At 36.4% G+C, this 25,135-nt stretch overlaps 1 protein-coding gene and 1 long non-coding RNA gene across 3 annotated transcripts in view; one reads left to right on the top strand and one right to left on the bottom strand.

Annotated features, from left to right (window-relative positions):
- Nucleotides 1–9,254, top strand: part of LOC107600143 (uncharacterized) — a 15,576-nt gene extending 6,322 nt beyond the window's left edge. Inside the window, exons 2-3 of the long non-coding RNA XR_001610731.1 lie at nucleotides 3,705–3,712; nucleotides 9,243–9,254. This is a non-coding gene — a long non-coding RNA (uncharacterized lncRNA). The remainder of the gene's footprint in view (nucleotides 1–3,704; nucleotides 3,713–9,242) is intronic.
- Nucleotides 2,807–22,447, bottom strand: LOC107600139 (glycogenin-1-like). 2 transcript variants are annotated; one of them, XM_016291941.1, is made up of 7 exons: nucleotides 22,337–22,447; nucleotides 21,532–21,670; nucleotides 21,269–21,443; nucleotides 20,664–20,826; nucleotides 6,788–6,914; nucleotides 6,176–6,386; nucleotides 2,807–3,222 (listed from the first exon to the last, which is right to left on the bottom strand). In XM_016291941.1, the coding sequence occupies exons 1-7, from the start codon at nucleotides 22,341–22,343 to the stop codon at nucleotides 3,076–3,078; spliced, it is 969 nt and encodes a 322-aa protein (XP_016147427.1). In that variant the 5' UTR covers nucleotides 22,344–22,447; the 3' UTR covers nucleotides 2,807–3,075. The 2 variants fall into 2 exon arrangements, with proteins under 2 accessions (XP_016147427.1, XP_016147428.1); XM_016291942.1 differs by having other exon boundaries at nucleotides 21,532–21,667.
- Between the last annotated feature and the right edge of the window lie 2,688 nt (nucleotides 22,448–25,135).

The raw sequence follows: 25,135 nt of genomic DNA, 5'->3' as shown, positions 1-25,135 counted from the left end.
CAACCCGGTGAGTGAACAGCAATATGAAAGCGGCTTCACGAGACTAATGATGAGCAAATATACAACAGAGAGAGAATTAAATTCAGCGCTTTTATTTCCAACATGCGCTCATTCATGGCTGTATTATTTAATTCATGCAAAGTTATGTCTTTATTGGGACACGACTTGACGGATTATTTTACGTTCATCTCTATTTCTTCGAGCCAAGCTGCATAAACTGCATATCAGGCATTTATGTAATACATCTAATTTGTGCATTAATGGCTGTTATGTTAAATAAAGTTTACTAACTACAGCAAATGAAGTACCTGTGCATGCAGTTGTTGTCGTCTCGACGCCGGTGTCCAATAGCCATCCTGCGCTCAATTCTCAAAACATCCACAAGATGACGGCGTTTATCGGTGAATCCGATATTACAAAACCGATATCCGATTATTGTAAAATGCTTAAATATCGGGAAATCGATATATTGGTTGATCTCGGTTGATCTCTAATTAATATATATTTATATATATATATATATATATATATAAACATAAATTATTGTATTGCATAATGCACCATTTATACCACACATGCACAGCATATTTCAAGGTTTCATCTGATCCTGCGCGCAATTCTCAAAACACCCACAAGATGGCGGCGTTTATCGGTGAATCCGATATTACAAAACCGATATCCGATTATTGTAAAATGCTTAAATATCGGGAAATCGATATATTGGTTGATCTCGGTTGATCTCTAATTAATATATATTTATATATATATATATATAAACATAAATTATTGTATTGCATAATGCACCATTTATACCACACATGCACAGCATATTTCAAGGTTTCATCTTGAACCCTTGTACCTCGGGTTTGATGGTAATTATTCAAATCATTATGTCCAGCATAATGAATTCACGCTGCAATCTTTCATGAACCAATCAGTCAATAAATACAAAACAATCAACAGGTTATGCACGCATTTATTAAAATCAACTAATTCAATAATATTCATTATGCTAGCTTAAAAAAGTAGACCATTCTCATTGGTTAGCATATTTGTAATGGGTAATTTGAAATGTAATTTTACTCTTTTGATCATAATTTAAAATAATTAATAGTAATATTTATAACTTACAATTGGTTCCTTATGAAAATTCCCACTGGAAACCTTTATATTTGGCTTAATGGCAATACAACTTTATTGAAAATTTGTAAAAGTCATTTTATAAATTATATATTACGTTTCAGGGTATTTATAGCCTATGAATTTATGTTTTTATTAAGTTTTGCTAAATGCTTGCTAAAGACATAACAGATTGTAATTTTGGTGCAAAAAAAAGTTTTTATTGCCTCAACACTTACATTATTATACTACTCTTCAGTATATTACAGTATATTATTAAACATGATATTCCTTGAATCATAAATAAACAGGGGAAAACAAAATAATTTTTTAAAGAAAATACTTGTTCATCAAAACAATATAAACAGATTGAACCGTGTCCCCTTATAGTAATTAAACTGACCCCTGTACACCGTTGACCCTTTAACCAAACCTGACCCGTATCACACCTCAGTAGCAGTAAAAGTGTTGTGCATTAACACAAGCTTTCAATCATTTTATAACATCTGTGAAAATCATTTGTAGATTCTCAATAAGTGCTTGATCATATAGAATTGAAAGTTTAATGACGTTCGTAAGCATTTGAACTTACATGAAATAATGATTTGTTAAGCATATCTAAAGTTTAATACGTTTATTAGTTAACATTAACAAGCACATTATCTCACGTTTCTAACTCTTTGAATGTATATTAACTAATGATCCATTAAGCATTATATAATGTTTGGTAATGATTTATTAATGAAAGTTATTATAAAGTGTTACCGAATGTTATTGTTGTATTTAATCTTTCAACAAATATTGCCTAAATATCTCTATTCCTCAAATGACACTCGTGCTTTTTAATTAAGACTGTAAACCTGGCTTTGGTGGAAGATGTTCCTGACAGCTTAAGTGAAATATTATTTGATGTATTATCACAGTCAATTCGCCTGGCTCTCAAACTTACATTAATACAACAATAAAAAAAGATAAAATCTCAAATATAATCATTTTGAAAGTTTTATTTTGTAGCCAGAGGGGAGAGAGGCCTGTAATGAATCACATAAAACAGAGATGCAAAAGCAAAAGAGACACATATATAAAAAGGGAAGACATGTGACAATAGATTGCACGCAGAGAAGACCGCTGTAAACCAGAGAACAACATGTGAACATGTTGTGATGAAACATTAGATCAACCAAATTTGACACTGAAGAGAGCATTAAGCCTTTAATAAGTGAAACAGTAAGGCATGGAGTCAACGACGTGAGGTGAAGTATGGGAATCTGTGCTCTGCATTTAACAGGTGAAGAAAAAGAGAAGCTTTTGTCTTCCAAAAGAGAATTAAAAATATAACCACATATTCTGAATTGTATTTTCTTCATGAAAAAGTAAGAATCGTTTATTTAAAGGAGGAACTGGCAACATGATGTGCTCTAGTTAAAGGTACACTAAGTTTTTTTTTTCCTCAGTAAAAAAGCAGTCGCCCCTAATGAAATGAAAATGACATGTCATGTACACATGAGATAAAACTCACTCCAGTTACACCAGTAGACTTATAAAAGCTGTTTTGTGTACATTGAACATGTCACCTCAATACCAGCAGTAGTAGCTGGGTTTCTCAGGAACCACATTACTGGACTTTTGTATGTAAAATCTATATATTTATCATTGTAAATTGAGAATTTGTACATTTGGCATTGGTGACTGAAAACTCCAGACCACTAGGTGTCAGTATAAGTCCAAAAAATCTTTAAAACATGGAAACTCTGAGCATGTGACCGAGAGACCTGGCCCCAAACTCCCTTTATAAATTCCTGAAGTTGCCATGCCCTTCAGAATTCACATTTTGCATGAGGTTCAAAGGTAAAGTTCTGGTAAATGCTATTAAAATGGGGAAGATCAAGAGTGTGATGAGTCTTGCATAGCTGAATACCCTCTCAAATGTGTATGTGTTTTTGACATTTTGACTTTTTATTTCAGGAAAACATCAAGCTTTTTCTGAATGTTGTCAAAAGAGTCTATTCCCATGTAGTCGGCCTGGCCCTGCTCCCACCGCTGCTTGCGCTCCGCTGAGGACACGAGCGGCTGAACACGCTCCTCGCTCTCCTCAGCTTCCTCCTGTGAGCAAGAGAACAATCCAAGTTATTACAAACATGAAATTAATGAATGCCATTCAAAATGGGTAATCTTTCAGTTTTGTAAGTTTTAAAGAATGACTGCAATCAAAAGCGCAGAAAGACATACTGCAGTGGTTTTGAAAAACCAGACTCTAAAGCAGTGGTTCTCTACCGGCCTGAAGATGACTTATTTATAATATGGTCAAATGAGCCTTAAAATAAGCCAGAACAACTACTTCTTTTAATTATTATAATCCTTTGAAAAACCATATTCCCGCAAAAGGAAAACAAACACGAATAACACATATAACATGAAAAACATGTATATTTGAGGTTGAGTACTTTTGTGTGTGTGTGTGTGTGTATATATATATATATACACATACACACACAGTATATATATATATATGTGTGTGTGATCTATCTATCTGATATTTAACATGAATTTAAATTTTTCTAGTTTCTAGCCAAGCTTTTATTGAGTTAAATTTGTAAGTTTTTTTTTTGTTGTAGTTGTTTTGTTTTTTTTTGCTTTGAAGAAACCTGGATTTAAAAATGTGATGTCTGTGATTTCATATAAAATGAATAAAACACATAATTAAAATGAATTTAAATTTTCTAGTTATCACAATCTCAAGAAAAACAAATGATTTGGTAGAAATTGCGAGTAATTTTTGTTTTTAATTAGGACCTTTTTTTTTTTTTGCTTTGAAGAAACCTGGATTTAAAAATGTGATGTCTGTGATTTCATATAAAATGAATAAAACACATAATTAAAATGAATTTAAATTTTCTAGTTATGACAATCTCAAGAAAAACAAATGATTTGGTAGAAATTGCGAGTAATTTTTGTTTTTAATTAGGACCCCCCCAGTAAATCCCAAACAATATGGTATTTTGGGGAAAAAGTCTTGATTTTTGAAGTGTTTTCAAAACATGGAAAATCATGTAAATTAACCCTTAAATGCATGAATGTTTCGCCAATCATTATTACATATTCAGGTCTTTAGCGACCCGGAACTATATATACAGCACGGATGGATCTCTAACTGCTGCAATAGCAAAAAACTCTTGATATTTTAAGAACAATTACAGAAGAATAAAAAAGCATATTTTGTTGCCTTTTGAAACTTAAAAGGGTTACATTTGAGCAGATGATTTTACCGTCGCTGTCATCGTCAGAGCGCACTTCCACACTACATTCAGCATCTGCCTCATATTCACGATCTCAAAATCAAAAGCGCAGAAAGACATACTGCAGTGGTTTTGAAAAACCAGACTCTAAAGCAGTGGTTCTCTACCGGCCTGAAGATGACTTATTTATAATATGGTCAAATGAGCCTTAAAATAAGCCAGAACAACTACTTCTTTTAATTATTATAATCCTTTGAAAAACCATATTCCCGCAAAAGGAAAACAAACACGAATAACACATATAACATGAAAAACATGTATATTTGAGGTTGAGTACTTTTGTGTGTGTGTGTGTGTGTATATATATATATATATACACATACACACACAGTATATATATATATATGTGTGTGTGATCTATCTATCTGATATTTAACATGAATTTAAATTTTTCTAGTTTCTAGCCAAGCTTTTATTGAGTTAAATTTGTAAGTTTTTTTTTTGTTGTAGTTGTTTTGTTTTTTTTTGCTTTGAAGAAACCTGGATTTAAAAATGTGATGTCTGTGATTTCATATAAAATGAATAAAACACATAATTAAAATGAATTTAAATTTTCTAGTTATGACAATCTCAAGAAAAACAAATGATTTGGTAGAAATTGCGAGTAATTTTTGTTTTTAATTAGGACCCCCCCAGTAAATCCCAAACAATATGGTATTTTGGGGAAAAAGTCTTGATTTTTGAAGTGTTTTCAAAACATGGAAAATCATGTAAATTAACCCTTAAATGCATGAATGTTTCGCCAATCATTATTACATATTCAGGTCTTTAGCGACCCGGAACTATATATACAGCACGGATGGATCTCTAACTGCTGCAATAGCAAAAAACTCTTGATATTTTAAGAACAATTACAGAAGAATAAAATAAAGCATATTTTGTTGCCTTTTGAAACTTAAAAGCGTTCAATTTGAGCAGATGATTTTACCGTCGCTGTCATCGTCAGAGCGCACTTCCACACTACATTCAGCATCTGCCTCATATTCCATCCAGCATCAAATGACAGTGACATTTATATTTCATTGCGTACAGTAATTGCTCTGCAGTAAAGCCATTCAAAGCAGTTCAATTTTTGCTGATGATATTCGTTTGTTTTATGCCTGCGGTAATTATGAATCATACGTCACGTCATCATTGTGTATCAAAGAGTGCCACCTTGAGGAAAAAAGATGCATTGCACATATTGAGTTATCAGATATGTAAATGTAGTTGCGCAGGAAAAATACATACACATTTACATACCTGGGGTCTCTAGCGACCCTATACACTTTTTACTAAAAAATAATCAGAAAACTGGCATTCTTTTATATTTTACTATTTTTTTCTTGTTATATTGTTTATAATTAATAGATTGAGGAATACTAAGAAAGTTGATGTCTAACTTTAAAAAATGAAGGAGGGAGAGGGTAGAGAATGATGTCCCGGGTCGCTAAAGACTCGAGGTATGCATTTAAGGGTTAATAATAAATATCTATTTATTTTCAGTAAATCCCTAACAAAATATCCTTCTTTGAACAACATTCTCACAGTTATGAAAAAAAAAACCCTGGATATACAGTATGAGAGAGACTACATTTAAAAGTGTGATTTCTAAACATCATGAAAAATCATGTACGTTTATAATAAATATATAAAATAGCAGTGTGAATAATGTATCTTATTACAGTTAACAACAAAAAAGTGCAAGTATGACAGTCAGGACATGGCCATGTAAACTCAAAGAAAGGGTTATTTTCTTGTTCTGTATGTTTAGGCCTGACCTCACAGCCGGAGTTGAAGGGCTGGTCTCCATACTCTCGGATCAGCATGGGCAGCACCTCAGCGCTGTACAGAGCCCACCACTGCTGCAGGAGGCCGGGCTGAGACGAGGCCTGCACGTCTCCTCTCACTCTCCTCTGTGTGGTGTTATACACGTAGCTCCACGGCTTCATCTGGCCCAGGAAGTGCACAACCTTTGCATTTGCACCATATCTGTGGACAGAAACACATTTTCAGCATGTATTCCTGAAAGATAGCAGGTGTCCATAACGTATATTAATGCATTTCAATGCTGGGGTGAAAATAGGTCAAGTAATACTTTTACAGGTTAAAATTCCTGATTGGAATCTGCTCTGACATTTTCTGTGAGTTAAAATCTACACAATGGATTTAAATATGGTGTAAGCGTGAAGTGAGAATACCATGCAATTTGTGACCCTCACACTCTCAGCCCGTCTCACACTCTTCTTCCTCAGCTCCTGTAACCCGATGTTACGGCATAAGCTGCCTTCATGTGACCCGTGTGTGTATCCTGTTACCGTCCCATCATAAGGCCAGCACATGCCAGCATCAGTGACAGAGAGCCGCTGCTGAAGTCAAGGTGTCACACTTACTGTTTAAACGCAGGAAGGTACGTGTAGATGGCTATGCTGCTCATGTTATAGATGAAAGGAAGGTGTTTGTTGATGTCGGCTGTTGCCCAGTCGCTGAAGAAGCCATTCAGAACTCCTTGGTCTCCTCCTGTTGAACAAATGATTCATAAATATGTCACTTCCAATGGAATTACTGTAGCTCGCTTTCATTTATCAGTCATTTATTTAGAACACATAAAATCATTTCAAATAATTTTATTTAAAAGTCCTTCATTTAAGTTACTAAAGTTGAAGTGTGTAATTTCTGCAACACCAGTGTCATAAAGTGTAATTGCAATAAATAAACAATGAATAAATAAAATAATTAAAAATAATAAATGGTTAAACAAATAATTAAATAAGCACGCAATTTAATGAATAAATAATTAAAAATGAATAAATACAAAAACTTTTTTTTTTTTTAAATAAACAATTAAACGAATAAATAAAAAATACATAACGGATTAAACAAACAAATAAATAGACTAAATTAAATCAATCAATAAGATAAAATAAATACAAATGAATAAATAATTACCAAAATAAGATAATTTATGAAAATAAAAAAACGAATAAACGAATACTTTAAAAAAACATTTGATTAATCTGTTGATAGAGGCACAGAGTATACACTTTTAAGGAATCACCTTAAACATAGCTTTTTAACACACACACACACACACACACAAGCCAACAAAATCAAGTATTAAAGTTACATTTTGAATTCTCATTTTAATGTTTTGGTTGGTTGGGTGTTGCTATGAGATTGCTAAGGAGTTCTCCTTGCTGTCCAAGCGGTTGCTAGAGTGATCTGGGTGGTTGCTAGGTAGTTAATAAGGTGTTTTGACCATAGATATGTATAGACAGATGACCCATTCGACTGCGCCAAGCAGGTAGACACGTAGACACTTCATCTTTAATGGTCAACTTAAAGGGTTAGTTCACCCAAAAATGAAAATTAGCCCATAAATTACTCGCCCTCAAGGCATCCTAGCTGTATATGACTTTCTTCTTTCAGACGAATCCAGTCGGAGTTATATAAAAAAATTGACTTTGATCTTTCAAGCCGTTTCATGCTACTCAGCGGGTGTTGCATGCATCAGTCCAAAAGAAGTTAAATAAAAAGCGCCCATCCTTAATAAAAAGTGTCCCACACAGTTCCGGGGGGGTGAACAAAGTCCTCTTGTAGCGAATCAATGCGTTTTTGTAAGAAAAATAACCATATTTAAAACGTAATAATCAAATTAATCTAGCTTGCACTCACTGTTGTACACTGGAAGCAGTTCCGAGCGGATGACGTATGAGGTCAGTGCTGCGCATGCGCCGCTCAGAAGTGACACAAGCGGAATAATCGGTTATCGGTATCGGCCAAAATTTTCATATCGGTGCATCCCTAATCAAAACAAAACAACGGTCACTTATTAGAAGTACAAAACGAGGATTTGTAAAGAAGACTGTCGGAGGATTTCGATATAAGCCAAGAGGAGACTGGTTTTCCTTTGCTGAAGTAAGGAAACTTTGCTTCCTTTGCTCCTGTTAACAAACGTTGGTTTTCACGAGACTCACTGGCGCATGCGCAACGCTGAACTCATACGTTATCCGCCCGGAGCTGCTTCCGTGTACAACTGATGGCGCAAGCTACATTCAAGTGATTATTACGTTTTGAATATGGATATTTTTCTTACAAAAACGCATCGATTCGCTACAGGAGGACTTTGTTCACCCCCCGGAGCCGTTTTATGGATGGGCGCTTTTTATTTCACTTCTTTTGGACTGATGCACTGCAACACCCACTGACTGCAATTAAACAGCTTGAAAGCTCAAAGACAATTTTTTAAATAACTCCCAACTGGATTCGTCTGAAAGAAGAAAGTCATATACACCTAGGCTGCCTTGAGGGTGAATAATTTATGGGCTAATTTTCATTTTTGGGTGAACTAACCCTTTAATGCCATTCACCATAATCAATGAATAATCGAAGATGCCACAATCCAGCACAGCCGATGCCTGTAAAAACCATCTGGGTTTAAATTCCAGAAGAAACGGGATAACCTTTCACATGTGGGAATGTGTTGGTTTGTGTTTTTAAACGTATTAACTCAATATTACACATTTTCAAACACTGGTAACTTTTAATGTTGTGTTAGCTAACGCGCTCATCTTGTTGTATGGTGTTAGTTAGGTCAACACAACAACACGTTGTTGCCACTGTACTCGAGGGTTCGCAGACCATCGGATGCTATGTTAAAACACGTCAAGTTGACCCTTATATGGAGGACAGCTTACGTATAGCGGCCCATAGAAACAGTCGCTAATGAGAAATCTACATATACATATCTATGGTTTTGACTGTTTTGTATGTGATGAAATCTGATACATTTGTTCAGACAGAGACAAACATTGTCCAAAACTGCTGACAACATAGTGAATGTCACAGTTCACTAAATCAGGACAGTGAGTGAAAATTAGTGTGTCCAGATACAGCTCCAAACAATATTGCATGGATCATATGACGTCATATATACACTCTGCCCTAAATGATGGGGAAACCCTACCTGAAACCTATTTAGCAAACACCTGTAGTACTCAGCCGTGTAGGATGGCCATTTTACATCCCAGGGAAATTCAAAAGTGTGAAGAGCATGCTGTTTTTGAGTAGTACAGAGTATAAGGAATGTGTCAAGGTGCTTACTAGTTGAAAAAAGAGCCTAGTTCCTGCATGCTTGTTCAAAGGTCACTGAAGACACGACACACTCCACAGAGTCACATGACACAGAGATATACATCTCACAGCATGATGCATACTGCACTAAACACACGCAGACACTGAAATAGCTGCACTATTAAAAACAAATGCTGAAAAATCTGTTTAGCCTGAATTGAGATCATCTATGTGTCTGCTGTGCAGTGCCGTGGTGGACACAGAATCCAGGAGTGTAGGAGGACACGGGAAATATTAATAGCACGTCTGTAGACATGCAGACAGCTGGTCAACATAAAATGAAAATTTGGCTATTATATACTCATGCTCATGTCTTCTGAAACTTACATGATTTTCTTTTTTTTTCTTATGTGGAGCCCAACAGGAGTTATTTACAATGGCTGTTCTTCTTTTCCATACAATGAAAGTGAATAGTGACATGGCTGTCATGAAAGATTTACGGCAAAAATCTGACTTAAATATTAGTATGTTACTCACGCTATTGCATTGTATGGCTTTGGATAACTTGACAGTATAACATAAAATTATATAGAACATTTTTATGATACTTTTATAGTGTTTTTGTTCATTTTAGAGCTTAACAGCTTCTGTTCCCCATCCACTTTCATTATATGTTGTCAACTTTTGTTGACAAATTTTGTCTTCCGTCTTTTGAATGTAACACTTTACAATAAGGTCTCATTACTTAAGGTTAGTTAATGCATTAATTCAAATTAACAAACAATTAGCATTAAATCTGTTAAAGTATTTATGCATCTTTTGCTATGCTCAGATTCAGGGAAAACAGAGTTTAAAAATGATTAAAACAAAGATTTAAAAAAATGGATTTAAAATAATAAAAATGAAAAACAATGCAAACAGTTTTAGTGTAGTTTCTGGATTTTGCCCGTGGAGGGCAGAGTAGGCCTTTTTTCTAAAATCACAATGAAACCGAAGTGATGCCATGCAGAAATGGATGTAGGGTGGTAAAAACCAAAGGGCAGGACTTTGTTCTATCTATCAGTTGTTGATTGGATGGAAGCAGATCTGAATGCGAGCTTGAGGCTGAATGTAGAATAAAGAGGCGGTATTTAAGAGGACTAAATGATTGGAGAAGTCCAGCATACTGTAGGTCACCAAGTCTGTTAAAAGATCGAGTTATGATATTTTGATAAAAAAAAAAAAGTATTATATGCATGGATCAATTTTCTTCACAATAAGATCCATAACATGAATTTGGAAAATAGGTGTGATGAATTTTCATATCATGCCAAATTAAAAGGCTGTTTTTATCTAGTCAATTTATTTGTTCAATATCTGCCTGTTACCATGTGGGCTACGCTTATAGTCCAGTGCCATCCTCTGCGCTAAAACACATGAATATTTGCCCCAGGACAGGCCATGTGCACGCTATAAGGAAATGAATATAGTCAGTACAAACCATATACAGCATCTGCACTGCTAGCCAAAGAAGATTTTCAAACTCACCTAATAATGCTACGTTCCTACAGCAGATTAACGAACACGCTGGAGCAATAATAAATGAATGTGTTTGCAAAGCATGCTGGTTTACCAGCTAAGCCAATCTAGCGCCATTTAATTTGGCCGTGCCTCCAGGAGCCCAGAAACATGGTACAGAATCCTCCCCTGGGCTTTCCTTGTGCAAGTGGCTATACAAACATTACTGTGGTCTTGGAGGGTTCATATTGAGAGGATGATCTGAACGGTGCAGGAATGTGCATAGTCTTTGGCTGGTTTACATTGGCAGAGGATGAGAACAAGGCCACATGATAGCCTCAGGTCATCAGGATTGTAATAAACAAGGAAATGGAAAGATGCTTGTTTGATTCACCGTTTCAAAGATTCAACCACTCTGCAGGTACGAGAGAACACACTGATGCTTTGTCTTTGGATGGCAGTTGTCTGAACGCTCAACAAAACTGGAAGTGATTTGGCTAGTTTATTAGTCTGATGCAAAACACTCTTGAAACTGCTTGTCACGGCGATTATTACTAAACATACTCAATGTTCTTTGAATTTCTTTAGTTTAGCCCCACCACTCACCTAACCCCCCAAAAAACTGAGCCTTCATAGTGTCATTTTGAAATTTTAAAAATTTAAGCATGACTTAACATTACAAATAATATATAAATCACCTAGCACACCCTAGCAACCACCAAACAACCATACAGAACACCCTAGCAACCACCTAGAACACGCTTATACCATCTACAGTAGAACACCCTAGCAACAACATGCAATGCCCTTACAAGTTACAACCATACAGAACAGCCGAGCAACCACATAGAAATGATCTTATAACCCTCCAGGACACCCTAACAAAAAACAATGCAAACAGTTTTAGTGTAGTTTCTGGATTTTGCCCGTGGAGGGCAGAGTAGGCCTTTTTTCTAAAATCACAATGAAACCGAAGTGATGCCATGCAGAAATGGATGTAGGGTGGTAAAAACCAAAGGGCAGGACTTTGTTCTATCTATCAGTTGTTGATTGGATGGAAGCAGATCTGAATGCGAGCTTGAGGCTGAATGTAGAATAAAGAGGCGGTATTTAAGAGGACTAAATGATTGGAGAAGTCCAGCATACTGTAGGTCACCAAGTCTGTTAAAAAATCGAGTTATGATATTTTGATTAAAAAAAAAAAAAAAGTATTATATGCATGGATCAATTTTTTTCACAATAAGATCCATAACATGAATTTGGAAAATAGGTGTGATGAATTTTCATATCATGCCAAATTAAAAGGCTGTTTTTATCTAGTCAATTTATTTGTTCAATATCTGCCTGTTACCATGTGGGCTACGCTTATAGTCCAGTGCCATCCTCTGCACTAAAACACATGAATATTTGCCCCAGGACAGGCCATGTGCACGCTATAAGGAAATGAATATAGTCAGTACAAACCATATACAGCATCTGCACTGCTAGCCAAAGAAGATTTTCAAACTCACCTAATAATGCTACGTTCCTACAGCAGATTAACGAACACGCTGGAGCAATAATAAATGAATGTGTTTGCAAAGCATGCTGGTTTACCAGCTAAGCCAATCTAGCGCCATTTAATTTGGCCGTGCCTCCAGGAGCCCAGAAACATGGTACAGAATCCTCCCCTGGGCTTTCCTTGTGCAAGTGGCTATACAAACATTACTGTGGTCTTGGAGGGTTCATATTGAGAGGATGATCTGAACGGTGCAGGAATGTGCATAGTCTTTGGCTGGTTTACATTGGCAGAGGATGAGAACAAGGCCACATGATAGCCTCAGGTCATCAGGATTGTAATAAACAAGGAAATGGAAAGATGCTTGTTTGATTCACCGTTTCAAAGATTCAACCACTCTGCAGGTACGAGAGAACACACTGATGCTTTGTCTTTGGATGGCAGTTGTCTGAACGCTCAACAAAACTGGAAGTGATTTGGCTAGTTTATTAGTCTGATGCAAAACACTCTTGAAACTGCTTGTCACGGCGATTATTACTAAACATACTCAATGTTCTTTGAATTTCTTTAGTTTAGCCCCACCACTCACCTAACCCCCCAAAAAACTGAGCCTTCATAGTGTCATTTTGAAATTTTAAAAATTTAAGCATGACTTAACATTACAAATAATATATAAATCACCTAGCACACCCTAGCAACCACCAAACAACCATACAGAACACCCTAGCAACCACCTAGAACACGCTTATACCATCTACAGTAGAACACCCTAGCAACAACATGCAATGCCCTTACAAGTTACAACCATACAGAACAGCCGAGCAACCACATAGAAATGATCTTATAACCCTCCAGGACACCCTAACAAACACCTAGCAATGCAATAGCAAGAAATGAGCAACAGCCTTACAACTATCTACAACAGCAACTGCTTTACAATCATCCAGAACACCCTAGAAATCACCTAGTAACCCTTTTTACTATCTAGAACACCCTAACAACCATCTTACCTAGCAATCAACTAGCAATGCCCTAGCAAGCACCTAGCAACACCCTTAGACAAACTAGAACACCTCAGCAACCACCTAACAACTTACCCAGAACATCCTAGTAATCACCTAAAAATGCCTTAGAAACCACCTAGCAATGCCCTTACAACTATCTAGAATACCCTATCAACCACCTTTCAACCATCCATAACACCCTAGCAACCACATAGCAATGTCATAGCAAGCACACAGAATGCCCTAGCAACACACTTACAAACATCTCTAGCACACCCTAGCAACCACCTTATAACCATTCAGAACATCCTAGCAACTGCCTAAAACATCCTAGTAGCCACCTAACAATGTCATTACAACCATCTAGAACACTCAAGGAATCACCTAGAAACACCCTTGCAATGCCCTTTCGACCACCTAGACCATCCTACACATTCTTACAATCACTTAAAAATGATCTTGTAAGCAACCAGAACACCCTAGCAACACCCTAGAAACCACCTAGCATTGCCCTTACAACCATCCACAATACCCTAGCAATCACCTAGCAACACCCTTACAAGTACAGTATCTAAAACACTCTAATAACAACCAACTTACAACCATCCAGAACACCCTAGCAACCACATACAATCATCTAGGACCCCCTAGCAATTGCCTAGCAACACCCTTACAACTACAGCATTTAAAACACCCTAGCAACCAACTTGCAACCATTCCAAACACACTATCAACCACCCTAACAATGCCATAGCAACCACCCAGAACACCCTAGCAACCATGCACCAACTCACTAATGGCATTTCTCCACTGCGTGGTACGACTCGGCTCGGCTCGGCACGGCACAGCACGGCACGGCTCGGTTTGCGTTTCCACTGCAGTTCAGTACCGCTTTAGAGTGGGCGGGATTATTCACATGTCGTTATAGTTGCGCCGCCTCTATTGCCGCGACTCCTGAAAAACTTTTTCATTCCGCGTCGCCCCATCAAGCTTTCTGGATCCGCTCCTCTGCTATCAACGAGAGGAACGTCTGTACTTCCTCAACAGACAACGAAACAGCCACTTTTTGGTTGTTAAAAAAAGGTTTTGCTCGTTCAAAACAGTTGCGTTCGATCCTTCGCTGGCTGTGCTGATTCAACCACATACAATCATCTAGGACCCCCTAGCAATTGCCTAGCAACACCCTTACAACTACAGCATTTAAAACACCCTAGCAACCAACTTGCAACCATTCCAAACACACTATCAACCACCCTAACAATGCCATAGCAACCACCCAGAACACCCTAGCAACCATGCACCAACTCACTAATGGCATTTCTCCACTGCGTGGTACGACTCGGCTCGGCACGGCTCGGCTCGGCACGGCACAGCACGGCACGGCACGGCTCGGTTTGCGTTTCCACTGCAGTTCAGTACCGCTTTAGAGTGGGCGGGATTATTCACATGTCGTTATAGGTGCGCTGCCTCTATTGCCGCGACTCCTGAAAAACTTTTTCATTCCGCGTCGCCCCATCAAGCTTTCTGGATCCGCTCCTCTGCTATCAACGAGAGGAACGTCTGTACTTCCTCAACAGACAACGAAACAGCCACTTTTTGGTTGTTAAAAAAAGGTTTTGCTCGTTCAAAACAGTTGCGTTCGATCCTTCGCTGGCTGTGCTGATTTAAATCTAGCGGTTCTTTTGTGTTTGTGTCACAAGTTCAGTGACGCAGGTAGTGACGATTCTCTCCGGCCAATCCGTGATCAGCAGAATTTACACGTCACGTTTTGGTAACGGTACGGTTCACTTGGAACCTCAACCGAGGTGGTATAAAAAAAAAGTACCAGGTACTGCCCCCAGTGGAAAACCCCCCAAAAGTGAACCGTACCAAGCCGTACCATGCAGTGGAAAAGCGCCATTACCATAGCACCCACACAGAACACCCTTGCAACCTCATATGCCAGTCAGTCAAAACATCCCAGAATCATGGTGGCTTGTTTTGCACAGAAAAGCACCAGTCAGTTTGTCCTCAAAAAATTGTATCTAGTTCCTCATGTTCTTCTCTCCCAAGTTCAAAGCTTCATTGAGCAGCGAATACCACAAGACAACAGTCAAGAAGAGTTAAAGCTTTCCCTGTTATGACCACAAACTAACTAGCTCTGCTAAAAATAAAGCAATCATTGCAAATTACCACACCATTAGAACGTTCACTTCAAATCTGCCAAAGACAAAAATAGACCAAAAACTCAGGCGGACAAGATTGTGTAGCATTTATGCGACCTGCAATTATGACAGTCCAAAAGAGCCACTGGATTCTGTGGAATAACAAAAGCATAATAAACAGGCTTTTGAAAAGGCGCCCGTCTCCATAATGTAAGCAGAGCCCACCCTCGCAATGCAGCAATCTCATTGGTTCCTCGACCGTCACGCTCAAACTCACCGCCAGACTCATAAGAATGGGCTCGCTGTGTCGTGGAGCTGAAAACAAGGCCATACACCAATACATCCTAAATCTGCAAGTCACTCACAAACGCAGACATATGCAAACAATTACTCATCAGCATTTTATCATCTAACAAGTGAAAAAACAAAGTATAGGGAAAAAGATACATGCACTCTCTTTTTCTGTTAGCCATTTTACCAAATTACTAAAACCCATAAAAGTTGCATAACGAGCACATTCGCCAAGAGTTGGCTGTAGAAAAATGGCCCTTGGCTCCTAAAGAAAAGGAAAAACAGGGTTGCCGTGAAAGGGCTTTTGTTTGCTGAGGGCGCCCGTGCCAAATTCCTCTCGCCGGGCTTATGAACCAGCTGTGTTGGGCAATACTCGAGAGGCTCTGTTGCGCATTTTCGCTTGAGGTAATTTTGTGATGCAAACAGGGAAGGGAAGACTTAATTACGCTGACAGTGTGTGTAAGATGAGCACACGTCAAAGTGCTGGGTGTGTGGGGAAATGCAGAGATGTTTCAGCTGCAATGGAGAGGTGGAATGATAAGGGCTGATGCAGGAAGATGCATCAATTCAGAAACATTAGCTATCGATTCCAGATGAGATACTTGATAAGCACCCGGATCACCAGAGATATAAATGTGGGAAGTAAATGTTATCTAGACAAGACTCATGAGCTGTGTCCGAAACCGCTCCCTATCCCCTATTTAAAACGCAAAATTCCAGGCATTCTAAATTGTAGACGGCAAAAATGCTTCTGTGTGCTTTTTATATTTATATAATTTAATATAGTTAACTTAATCTATATCACACAAAGAGTACCGTTTTTCTGCAGATATCTGCATGAACACATTTAATAATAATTTTATACAAGTAATGCAATAAGTGACTTACATTTTAGACATAATATTGCTTGTTTTTGCTCAATTTCGCTAAAGGTCTCGGCACACGGACTCCGAATTTTTCATCCGAAATGTTCGCACGTTGAAAAAATAAATACGACCTCACATTGTGTCAATCACGTTTACACACTGCCTCCGAAACGTTCGTCCGTCATAAAAAAATTCGGACCAGGTTCGATTTTCTGCATTTTCGCATCCGTAGCAAGCATTTTGATAGGAAAGGATGACGAATACGAAAAAAAAAAAAAAAAAACGGAAAAACGCATACAAAAGTTTCGGACTCCGTGTGCAAGGACCTTTACGAAAATAGTTCCAAACAAAGATCACAGCACTGTTTTGTGTCTCTGAGCAATGGACGGTGTTTACTTATTGAATGAATCAGCTTTCTGAATGAATCAGCTTTCTGAACGAATCAGTTGAATATCGTTTGAATGAATCGGTTGAATCTCAATGACTCACTCATTAACAGTCACTTGCTGTCACCTACTGGCGGTTTTAATTTCACATTTCGACTATTTATTCATGTTTTAAATGATTTCAAATATCAGTTTTCAACGTTTTATGTTAAAAACAAAACATTAGGCCTATTTATGCATCTGTAACGGCAGGTTAAATGCATCCATGTCTCCTCTGAGATACATTAAACTGTGTAAAAACTTCTAAATGCAGATTCCAGAAATGTTTTCTTGTGTTGGAATGAAAGACACTAAGTACCAGATGAAGTGCTTCTTATTCTTACCCAAAAATACAAAATGGAAGAAAGAGTTCAAACTGAACACAATCTTGCTACTCAAGCGGTGTATGATTTTTTTTTTAATATATATATATATTTATTTGCTTCGTTTCCATTTACTTGTACTTTTACTTTCAATACTTAAGTACGTTTAAGATTTAAAAAAAAAACTTTTCGTTTTTAAGTACAATAAATATCACATACTTTAAGACTTTTACTCAAGTAATATTCTAAACGGTGACTTCAACTTCTACCAAAGTCATTTTCTGGTAAGATATCTGTACTTTTACTTGAGTATGGCTTTCAGGTACTTTATACACCACTGCCGAATTCTGAGTGAACAAGTTCCTTCCCTACATTCATTCACTACTTTTTACCCACAATCCTCTCTGATTTTGAGTGTACAGCCGATGTACACTCGCTGAAGCACTATTGCCCATGAAGCAATGCGGAGAGTACTGACGAGCTGGAAGAGAGTTTAAATGAGAGATGCGGTTTACATCTTTATTATTTCTACTTTAACATTTGTTTCATGCATTATTAATATTAAAGTATATTATTTTTGCATAAACTCAGTTTAATGTTTTACTAATTTACTGACGTGGCGTTGTTGTTAACTACGACCATTGTCATCTTATCTGAGCACAAAACACTGCTTGGGAGAGTTTCAAGATGCTAAAAATAATAAATACATAAAAATTATGTGTTATATGTGTAATATGTGTTTATTTTTGTTGCCAGTGTTTTAATAGTATTTAAAGGCACAATGTAAGATTTTTTAATTAAAATATCCAAAAACCACTAGAATAGCGTTATACATTTTGCTGACTTGTGTACTTACACAATCCCAAATGTTTCGAAGAATGTTTAAATCCAGAGAAATAAGCAATTTTAACTAGTGACACGGACCGTGTCCATAGTGTCATTGTGTCGCCTGCCAATGACGTCATAACCCCTCGATTTCCACGGGGTGTTTTTCAAGAAAACATGGAAACACCAAAGACGCTTTAATATGTTGTGCGTTTTAGTAGACCAGTGACGACCGCACAGAGTAGCATAATTACAGAACTTTCGAATGGATCTAGTATGATAAAACAGCGCTGCTTTACCCCACATACGCACGACCGGAAGCAGCGGAAGCGGTCGACGATGGCATTATAAAAGCTCCGCTGCTTTCGAGTCGTGTGTCGCGCTCGTTCAGCCCCTCGTTTCGCTTCGACGGCTTTCAGCCTCACCCTGCTTCATTCTACTACGTTAATAAATCATTAGCTCATCCATGAACATGATTTCTGCCCGAGTCCCGTCGGATTGCATCGGCTGTGGGGATGAAGACCACAACTCCCATGATTCCACACTCAGTCACGGCGTCATCAAACTACGCCTTTGCCTCGTTGTTTATTTTGAATATGCGCCCTCTAGCTGCGAAAATTACATATTGTGCCTTTAATGATTATGAACATATTAAGCATTACAAAACAAATTAGCCCTAATACCATTGATGAAACCACAAAGTTGGCGCAGAGGTATGTATAATTACAATATGAAGCCATTGTGAGTGTTATTTTTTATTAATATTATTTTCAAAAAAAAGGTACATGTAATATTAAAACACATATGTGATAAAGATGTTTGTGGAAAATAACAATAAATTAAATTTGCTACCTATTAGGTTTTATTAACGTCTAAACTACCCCAACCCTAAACCTAACCTTACAATAATGCAAATACAGTAATTAATTGTTGTTCAGCTTGACAAAAATGATACAGTATTGACGTGCACATGCCCAGTAGGACAATCTGGCCGTAGCTGGATCCCTTTTAGCCCTAACTGTTTCAGCTCTCTGACACGCATGGTATACATCAGTGTCCAAATTCGTTCACTTCATTTCGTTCACTCCTTTCTGATATAGTGCACTCAAGTGCCATACACTATAGGGATTAGTGAATGAAGTCTAAGCTCTAAAATGATGTAAAAAGAAAAAGTACCATTTAAAAAAAGTGGTCTATATCAGGAGTTTTTCAACTTATTAGATGCCACAGGCCATTTATTTAAAAAAAATTTTTTAATTTTTTTTATATTCATATAAAAATAAATATTATAAATATGTGTAAAATATTATTTGGAAATTATTTCGTTTTTTTAATTTAGTCTTTATAATGACTATCGTACCGTTTTGTTAGATGTATTTGTTTTAATCAATTTTTTTATTTTAATCACATTTGTATTATTTACTTATATATTTTCTGATCTAGTTTTTATTATTTATTTTAATGAATGCATTTATTGTAATCCAATTTTTATAAATCGTTTATTTATCTATTTCTGATTTTTTTATTAATTAATTTGATTTTATTTATTAATTTTAATTTATTTAGTTAAATTTTTTAGTTTTACATTTTTTTTTTTTTACAGTTTTTCTCTAAACTTTTGCACAGATGAAAAGATTTAGTGAGACAAAACTATTGTATGGCTTCAAAAGATTCAGAATATAATGCATCCGTCACATTAACTACTTCTGCCGTGCCTTTTTGTCATTTTGAAACTATATAGCTTCTAGTATCTCTTTGTTTTGTTTTTGTTGTTTGAAAATGAGCAGCGGGAACATTCTTCAGAATTTCTCCTATTTAATACAAGTAAGTAAACTCATCCCTCAGCTTGCAAAAAAAAATCACTTAAGGCCTGTTTACACCAAGGATAATAATAGCTATTATGATAACTAAAACTACAAAATTTTACCACAGCTATAACAGTAACAACAATAGAGGAACAATGTCATTGGAATCAGTTTTGGAGCGATTTTGTCAGAAGAATGAAAACATGGACAGCCAATCGGAATCCACCCAAAGCTTGAGCTTTTAAAGTGGTAGACGACAAAACCACAGTGTGCACTCATAATAAACAAAACGTTATTGTTCATTGGTGTGGATTCTAATATAGTTTTCATTATACTCATTGCTATAGTTATCGTTCTTGGTGTGAATGGCCTTGACAGCACTTACAGAGCTGGAACATTCCTGTAAAATGCTTCAAACTACACAGTAAAACTGTCAATGCCCTAAAAGCCATATGCTAAAAACTGAAATTCAGAGCTCCGACACATCTAAAAGCAAATGATCGTGCTATTTTACATACCGTCAAAGCTGCCGTGCTCCGTGCAATACTGCAGAAGTTTGCCGTAGGTTTCGTTGGACGGGCGAAACACGAACACACCAGAGTTAAAACAATCAGGCCAGCCGGGGTCTGGAGCCGCAGACAGCTCCTCTCGGTCAAACAGCTCATCGATGTTTGATAACACCTACAGCCAACAGAAAAGCCTCATGAAAATCATCAACATAAGTTCAAATTGAGCAATTGTAACATTTTCTTCATAAATATTTCTGGGCTTATTGAGTACAAAAAGTCCAAATAGCTATAAAAAAAATTAAACACATACATCTATATATATATAAATATGACTGTTTTTACTGTATTCTTAATCAGATAAATGACTTACGAGTTCAAAAAAACAGCAACAACATTTTAAGTTGAAGGCATGCTTAGATGCCTACCCTGCTTAGCGCAGGTTACACAAGTTAAATGTAACGCAGAGGCGTGCATTCACACATTGAGTTAATGGTGCACAATGTAATTCAACTGACATAACAGACCGCATTATAAATATCTCATGCATGTTTTGACAAGGTACAACTTGAACTCTGCTAACCACCAATTGGTTCGAAATCATGATGCAAACGCACCAGTGTGTCTGCATCCATAAACACACATTTGGAATAGTGTGTGAGAGCCCAGCAGTGCAGCTTGGTGAAAGTGACACCCAGATCAGGTCTCTTCATCATGGCCAAGTGTGCGGTGTCCCCACTGTCCAGCACATCCACTAGCCTGACTTCATCGAAGATCTTATGAAGGACTGCCCTAAAGACATTCACAAACAGCTCATTTTGTTTTCCACAGAAGTCAGAGAGTTCGCAGTACGATACTGGCTGAATGAAGCATGTTGTACCTTGACTGATCGGACACATGGGGCCCAATGAGCACCACCAGCTTTTTTGAAGTCTCGTGGTTCCTAAGAGACTTTCCAAGCACCATAGCTCCTCTCGCATAGCTATCGTTTGTGGCCAAAGTGACAAATGCCTGTTCTGCTAAAGAAATGAGCTTGACATAATACCATCTACTGAATTTGATTTCACATAATTATGCTAAGGAACAACAGATGACAACATAATGGATTTCCTGAAAAATCAAGACATGTTTAAGCCTTAATGGAAGTCGATGATGCACGTTTCCTCTCATAATAATGTCAAAAAGTATTACTCTTTTCAATATGGGTTAAAAAGAATCGGTTCTTTTGAACAATACGTGTTGAAGAATCGGTTCAAAACTGATTCAGTGAATCTTTGACCTCGCGACGTGCTCCTTACATTCCTCTTCAATACAATTTTAAAAGAGGTGTCTGTTGCAATTGTTCGAGTTCAGCCATGATTCAGTTCTTAAAACAAAGTCATTTAGAACGTAAATATCACTTAAATGTGCATTAAACACAGCTTAAATGATCTTATATCTCTCAGATGAAAAGTTTTGTTCTCGTTTTAATGAAATGCTATTTATTTATCAGAAATATGAATATGAGCAATGCAGTGAACATCCACATCCCTTAAAGCCTTTTTGCTTGCTCTCTCTCTCTCTCTCTCTCTCTCTCTCTCTCTATACACACACACACACATATATATATATTTGCAGTAAGATGGTCCAACCACTACACATCAGCAGCTCTGTTTAATTTACAAAGTGCATTGATTGTCACATACCTGCCATGCTCGTTATTTGTCAAAGCTACTTTGTAGCCCGGACTCCCTTAGAACAGCAGTGTCACTTCAATAAGAAAGACTCTGTATCAGGTCTTGAGTTCATTTATACCAGCGCGGACCTTCTCTCTCTCTATATATATATACTGCTGCTAGTCACGTGACCAGATACGGCTCTGCGGACAAAGCCATGATTGGCTCGTGATCTTTAGGGCGTGGCTTCATTTATGACTGCACAGATTTCCACGACTTTAGGTTGTAATTGTAGTTGTAAAAACGTGTATACTTTTTTTTTAGATACTGTTTCATATATATGTATATTTGCATATAATAAAAAATCTATTCATATATTTGTGCATTTGTATATTCCATATTAATACATACATTCTATTGTTGTTCATGGCACATAATGCATGAACTCATGTTAACTAAAAGTCCTGCTCTAGAATGGTGAGAGTCAGAATGGAAATACTAATGATTGCTAATAATACACCACAGAATTATGATATTAGGACTGTTTGTCAGCTATACTAACTGAATCAACAGACTGTACACATGTACAGCAGTTTCACCTGAGAGTGAGACCAATATTGAGACATCACTAGAATAGAACAGAATATATATTATGTATTATCTATTATATAGAACAGAACAGATATAATATGTATATATGAGCTGATGGGTGTCTCATGCCACCTACTGGTTATAGTTTAGTTGTGCTTTCATTTAATGCTTTCTATATTAATATTAATTAAATAATTCTAGATATTTATTTCTTGTTTATATTATAAATATCTAGAATAAATATCTATAATTCTATATTATATATATGCCAGTTATATATGTATTTGACAGGCTAACTGTAAATAATCATTTACATTATTAAATGTCGGCACATTACATCATTTTGTACCTTGTATACGTTTCTTGAAAAATTTGACAATTATTGATTATATTAAGCAACACACACACACACACACACACACACACACACACACACACACACACACTCACTCACATCCACACACACACACACACACACACACACACACACACACACACACACACACACACACACACACACTCACACACTCACAGCCACACACATACACACACACACACACAAAAGGTGGTTAGTCCCTTCTATTTATTTTACTTAAAAATAAACATTTCAATTTTACTTAAACTTTGTTTTAAAAACTGAAACATTGAAGCTATTGTTTACTGCCTCCTCTATTTAAAATTGTACATATTGCATTTCAGTATATAATTTAATCTGGGATGAGTATCATATTCTTTTCAATTTATAGATACATAGTCAATTTATGTATGTCTAGATTTTCTCTAAGAGACCAACAGAAGGACCAGATGGCTTAAAGCATTTATATAGTATATTCATATGCTGAATGGAATATTTGTAAATGTTTAATATTTTATACATTGTGTTTGTACATATTTTATATGAATGTGTAATACAACAATGAATAAAATATAAACTGTGTATTGATTTATTTATATATCACAGATAACACACACTTTAAGCCAATAATTCAAGCCAATACAGACCAAGAGTGTTGATAATAAATCACTATTTAAAAAAGACTATTCCATGCATTCCAGTTGAAGAAAGGAGGTCGAAATGCACTTGATTTCAATACTGCTCACTGCATGTTTAAGAATTAAGGATACATAATTATTTGTGCTTTAAAGACAAAATATAATATATCATCCCGGACCGTTTGGAAGTTTGGATTTTTTATATGTAATTTTGATTAAGCTATCTTATTTTCATAAACAGGTTCATGTGGATGCTCACTTATAAACAATAAACATAACTTCTCTCCACACAAATCTATTATTCGGAACAATACAAGTATATAATAATAAATCTTTACTTTGTTAGAAACTGGTACAACAATGGTATTGTACTGTTGAGACAATTATTTAAGTGTAACAGTCAAATTTCTATAATTATTATAAGATTCTTTGCAATAGTATTTGATGCCATTTCCGATGGCTATATTCAACTATTCTCAAGTGATATAATTAATATTGCATCTAATGTTTAAACATACAAAATTAAAAACCTGTTTAACTTGTAAATACATATTTTATAAAATACACAAACAAAAATTGGCAAACAATAAACTGAACATCATACTGTTTAAAATTGAACTAATGAAATTTATTGAGACACTGAAAGATACGAAAAATCAAAAGGAAAAACAAATGTAGGCTCTAGAATTCTCTTTTCGTTTGATAATTTATTTTAAGTTATTCCCTGGATAATTAAAAAATGTATTATATTATATTATATTATATTATTATATAACATTATAGTCATCACTCTATTGCTTAAAGGGGTCATATGATGTTGCTAAAAATAACATTATTTGGTGTAATGAAATGTGTTTATGCGGTTTAAGGTTCAAAAAACACATTATTTTCCACATACTGTACATTATTGTTTCTCCTCTATGCCCCGCCTTTCTGAAGCGCATCGATTTTTACAAAGCTCATCGGTCTGAAAAGCGAGGTGTGCTGTGATTGGCCAGCTATCCAGTGTGTTGTGATTGGCCGAATACCTCAAGCGTGTGACGGAAATGTTACGCCCCTCACCATACTGTGATGCCGTCCGGCCAGAGCGACGAGACAAAACCAATAAAACCCATTATAAACAAGGCATTTGTTGCATCCAGTGGGGACATAATTACGGATTATAATGACTTGTACTCTCTTTTTACGTGTTGCGTTGCATATTGCGCCGCGTAAACATAAAACCATATCTGCATTTGTGATCGG

The sequence above is a fragment of the Sinocyclocheilus grahami genome, unplaced genomic scaffold, assembly GCF_001515645.1.
Source record: "Sinocyclocheilus grahami isolate Dianchi unplaced genomic scaffold, SAMN03320097.WGS_v1.1 scaffold279.1, whole genome shotgun sequence".
NCBI lineage: Eukaryota > Metazoa > Chordata > Actinopteri > Cypriniformes > Cyprinidae > Sinocyclocheilus > Sinocyclocheilus grahami.
The sequence above is the reverse complement of the archived record's forward strand: the minus strand, read 5'-3'. Positions and strand labels throughout refer to the sequence as shown.